This window comes from Nicotiana tabacum, chromosome 5, assembly GCF_000715075.1.
Source record: "Nicotiana tabacum cultivar K326 chromosome 5, ASM71507v2, whole genome shotgun sequence".
In the NCBI taxonomy this organism is placed as follows: domain Eukaryota; kingdom Viridiplantae; phylum Streptophyta; class Magnoliopsida; order Solanales; family Solanaceae; genus Nicotiana; species Nicotiana tabacum.
The window spans coordinates 83747286-83752234 of record NC_134084.1 but is presented as its reverse complement, the minus strand read 5'-3'; the positions used below and the strand labels follow the sequence as shown (position 1 = coordinate 83752234).

Sequence of the window (4949 nt, the reverse complement as noted above, 5' to 3'; positions counted from 1 at the left end):
TGGCATTGGTTCAATACGATTAAAGAACCATGATGGAATGATCAGAACATTAATAGATGTTCGATATGTACCGGGTTGGAAGAAAAATCTCATCTATGTGGGAGCCCTAGAATCAAAGGGTTCAAAATCATAGCAGAAAATGGAGTGATGAGAGTATGCTACGGTGCACTAGTGGTAATTAAGGCCAATCGGAAGAACAATAACATGTACCATTATCGCAATAGTACAGTTATTGGGACAGCGACAGTAACATCCAATGACGAAAAAAAGGCAGAAGCAACCAAGCTATGGCACATGTGCTTGGGACATGCTGGAGGAAAATCCTTGAAAACTTTATCAGATCAAGGATTGTTAAAAGGAGTAAAGGTTTGCAACTTGGAGTTTTGCGAGCATTGTGTCAAAAGAAAACAGACAAGGGTTAAATTTGGTACAACGATCCATAATACTAAAGGCATTTTGGATTATGTACACTGATGTTTGGGGTCCTTACAAAACACCTTCATTGGGTGGGAAGCACTATTTAGTAGCCTTTGTTGATGATTTTTCCGAAGAGTGTGGGTATATACAATGAAGAGAAAAGATGAAGTGTTCGGAATTTTTCTCAAATGGAAGACGATGGTGGAGAATCAAACAGGTAGGAGGATCAAGTGTATTCGCACAGACAATGGAGGTGAATACAAAAATGATCATTTCAATAAGGTCTGTGAAATTGATGGCATCGTCCGACACTTCACTGTCAGACGTACACCACAACAAAATGGAGTGGTAGAACGTATGAACCGAACCTTGCTGGAGAAGGTACGGTGTATGTTGTCCAATGCTGGCTTGGACAAAGAATTTTGGGCTGAGAAAATTACATATGCATGTCACCTCATTAATCGCTTACCATCTGCTGCTATTGATGGCGCATGCTGTAGATTATGACTGTTTGCACGTATTTGGCTCAACTGCATATTATCATGTGACACAGTCAAAATTGGATCCAAGGGAAAAGAAGACTATTTTTATGGGGATTACTTCTGGAGTCAAAGGATATCTCTTATGGTGTCCTATGACAAAGAAAGTAATATTCAGTGGGGATGTTACCTTTGATGAATCTGCTATGGTAAATAAGGTAACAGAAGATACCAAACAAAATGAGGGTGCTTCTAAGCAGGTAGAGTTTGAGGGAAAATTTGTTTTTCCTACACAAGAAGCAGAGTAAGAAATAAATGAAGATTATCCTCTGGAAGAAGAGCCAGTAGAGAGGGAGATTCCAACTCAGGAAGCTCATCAACAACTTGAATCAATAGCAACCAGCAGGCCAAAAAGGACAATAACAAAACATGTTCGTCTTATAGAGACAGTTGCTTGTTCCACCTCAATTATAGCTGATGATGTTCCTACCACTTATAAAGACGCAGTCCAAAGTTCAGAAGAAGATATGTGGAGGATTGCCATGAATGATGAAATACAGTCTCTTCATCAGAATCATACATGGAGATTGACCAATCTCCCGAAGGGAAAGAAAGCAATTGGGTGCAAATGGGTATTTGCAAAGAAAGAAGGATCTCCTAACCAAGAAGATGTTCGCTACAAAGCAATATTGATGGCCAAAGGATATGCTCAAAAGGAGGGAATTGATTACAATGAAGTGTTTTCTTCAGTTGTAAAACATTCCTTCATTAGAATTATGTTGGCTTTGGTAGTATAGTTGGATTTGGAACTAGTTCAGATGGAAGTAAAAACTGCGTTTTTACATGGAAACTTGGAGGAGGAAATCTACATGACTCAGCCAGAAGGATTCAAAGTTGCTGGAAAGGAAAATATAGTGTGCAAACTTGAAAAATCATTGTATGGATTGAAACAATCTTCTAGACAATGGTACAAACGATTTGACGAGTTTATGTTGCGGCAAGGGTACAAGAGAAGCAAATACGATCTTTGTGTGCATTTGCTCAAGCTTAAAGATGGTTCCTTTGTGTATCTTCTCCTATATGTTGATGATATGTTGATAGCTTCCGAGAATTCGGAAGAAATTGATAAGTTGAAGATTCAACATAAGAAGGGGTTCGAGATGAAGGATCTGGGTGAGGCAAAGAAAATTCTTGGCACGGAGATAATAAGAGATAGACGTTCAAAGAAACTCTGTTTATCTCAAAAAGAATATTTTAAGAGAGTACTACAACGCTTTGGCATAGATGAGATGACTAAGCCGGTTAGTACTTCACTTGCTCCCCATTTTAAGTTAAGTACTACTATGTCGCCAAAAGATGAAGCTGAACAAGAGTATATGTCAAGGGTACCATATGCAAATGTTGTTGGTAGCTTGGTGTATGCAATGGTCTGTACGAGACCTGACATTTCACAAGCTGTTGGAGTTATTAGCAGATATATGCATAATCCAGGAAAGGAGCATTGGGTGAAATAGATTCTATGGTATATTCATAATACTGTAGATGTTGGGTTAGTTTTTGAGCAGGAAGGCAATCAATCTGTAGTTGGATATTGTGACTCAGATTTTGCGGGTGATCTGGACAAACAAAGATCAACTACTGGTTATGTGTTTACTTTGCAAGAGCACCAGTTAGTTGGAAGTCAACTTTGCAGTCAACAGTTGCTTTGTCTACAACAGAGGCAGAGTACATGACTATTACAGAGGCTGTGAAGGAGGCAATTTGACTTCAGGGGTTGTTAAAAGAGCTTGACATTGAACAAAAAAGTATCACAATTTTTTGTGATAGTCAAAGTGCTATTCAGTTAGCGAAGAACCAAGTTTATCATGCAAGGACGAAACACATTGATGTTCGGTATCATTTCGTACGAGAAATCATAGAAGAAGGTGGAGTACGGTGAAGAAAATTCACACTACGGAGAATCCTGCTGATATGCTGACAAAGGTGGTGACTGCGGTCAAGTTTTAACATTGTTTGGATTTGATCAACATTGTTGAACACTAAAGATTGAAGATGAAGACACAACCAAAATTTGTTATTAAGAGAAAATTGAAGATAGTGAAATTTTTGCCAAGATGGAGATTTGTTGAATGCCAAAATGACCCACATCGGCGAAGGAAGAAAGTTGTTGGAAATTTTTCCCTAAGGCCTAATGTTTAGGATTTAAACACACCTCTCATATACCTTTCTTATCTTCTTAGGCCTAATGTTTAGGATTTAAACACACCTCTCATTTACCTTTTTTATCTTCTTAAGCATTTGTATCTCCTCTCTTTAGTATTATTTCACTTGTAAAAATTAATTTATTATTTGGTAGCTGTCATTTTATTGCTGCTTTATTGTCTTATTTATTATTTGGTGGCTGTCATAATTTTTTGTATAGCAATTGTGACTCATTCACACTATATACATTTGATTTCCGTAACAATATTTGACTTCCGTAACAATATGTATGTATATGTATATACGTATGTATGTATCGCTCTAGCTAGTGACCATAGTATACGAGGAAGATATGTGCGTGATACCAGATGCACCTAGATTCTTACTCTTATCCGCTTAAGCCCATCTCGTAGATTTATAGGAGGATAGGGCAAAAGTCATAAGTCACAAGGAAGGAATTAATAGACAAAATATAGACGAAGACACAGGAAGGTCACTTTATTTATATAATTTGGTGTCGTCGATCATAAAAGCCAACACCAACATCCACATACAAGCGGGATAGTAACCCCTCTTAACCATACAAAAAAAAAAAAAAAAAAAACAGCCATATTACATTAATGAAAGTTGGGGGAATACCCAGAGCTTCATTTTTCTAAAAGGTAGAGCCAGTCCCATAACCAGTGCCAGTTCCTCCACCAACATGGGGATGTTGAACTCCATGTCCTGCAGCTACATTGTGTTCTTTGGCCTCTCTCTTTTCCAGCTCTGCTGCTGCTTTCTTGTCCTCTTTCTTGTCCGTCGCCATTTCTTTCTTCAGTGGATCCCTAGTAGTCATCCTCTCCGCCTGCTCATTTTTAAGAAACCAAAACTTTGTACTATTAGATATATAATTAAGTTCAATAATTCAGATTTTAAAACGTTCATTGAATACATTATACTTTAGCAATTATAAGTTTAAAACTTAATACTCCGTCCACTATAACTAATAAATACACCTGAATAATGGCAATATCAAAATAAAGAAAAGTGTAGGGAACCTTTTCTTGAACAGTGGCTTTGGTTTTCTCCATGCCAGCCTTTGCTGAGGCTGCTGCGTCCTTTGCTGACTGCATTTTCTTCCTTTCTTTTCTCTGATAAGATAAGATTGTCTTTGTTCCTCGTTGCGTACTTTCGTTGTTGCTGTTGTTACAAGATGAGAGAAGAAGTCGAATTTGTAAGGGTTTATATAGGAGTTGGATGGAGAACCAAGTGATGCCACGAAGATAATGTAACTGTACGCGTGGAGAGTCGTGAGATGTAGGATTGCTGAGGTTTTAACACGTTTGCAGTAGTTGTCTAGATACGCATGTTTTTTATGGATTTATATCAACTGTTCAGCGGTTGAAAAATTATACCTACACAAAATATATGTGCCTCATTTTACACCACAAGTTCAAAAGTCTTTTCTTTTTTCTTAAACTACGTACTATATATCAGCTCCTCATTGGGACTAATATGTTTCGGTAGCGAATATTACTCATTTCGTCAATTGTTCCAATTTAGAGTATCAAACTTCTTTAAACGTAATTTTTTTAAAATAAAATTTATATATTTAACAAGTATATAAAAATAATTTAAATTATAATAATTAATTATCTAACATATTTAAAAGTCATACGAAAAAATTTATGATCAAAGAATAATTTATTTGACCCTTGAAATTCGAACGACACATAAATTTGAAACAGAGAGAATAATATCATTTATCTGCGCAATTAGATTAAAAACTTTTTGGAGTGAACAAAGTTAACTAGACCATTTTCATTTTTTTCTCTTTTAGATGTTTGTTTAATAGGTATTACATAAATA

General features: G+C 36.5%; 1 protein-coding gene across 1 annotated transcript; it reads right to left on the bottom strand.

The window, feature by feature from the left end:
- Positions 1-3571: 3571 nt before the first annotated feature.
- LOC107810283 (protein LE25-like) lies at positions 3572-4307 on the bottom strand. The gene is made up of 2 exons (XM_016635037.2): positions 4139-4307; positions 3572-3945 (listed from the first exon to the last, which is right to left on the bottom strand). The coding sequence occupies exons 1-2, from the start codon at positions 4211-4213 to the stop codon at positions 3754-3756; spliced, it is 267 nt and encodes an 88-aa protein (XP_016490523.1). The 5' UTR covers positions 4214-4307; the 3' UTR covers positions 3572-3753.
- Between the last annotated feature and the right edge of the window lie 642 nt (positions 4308-4949).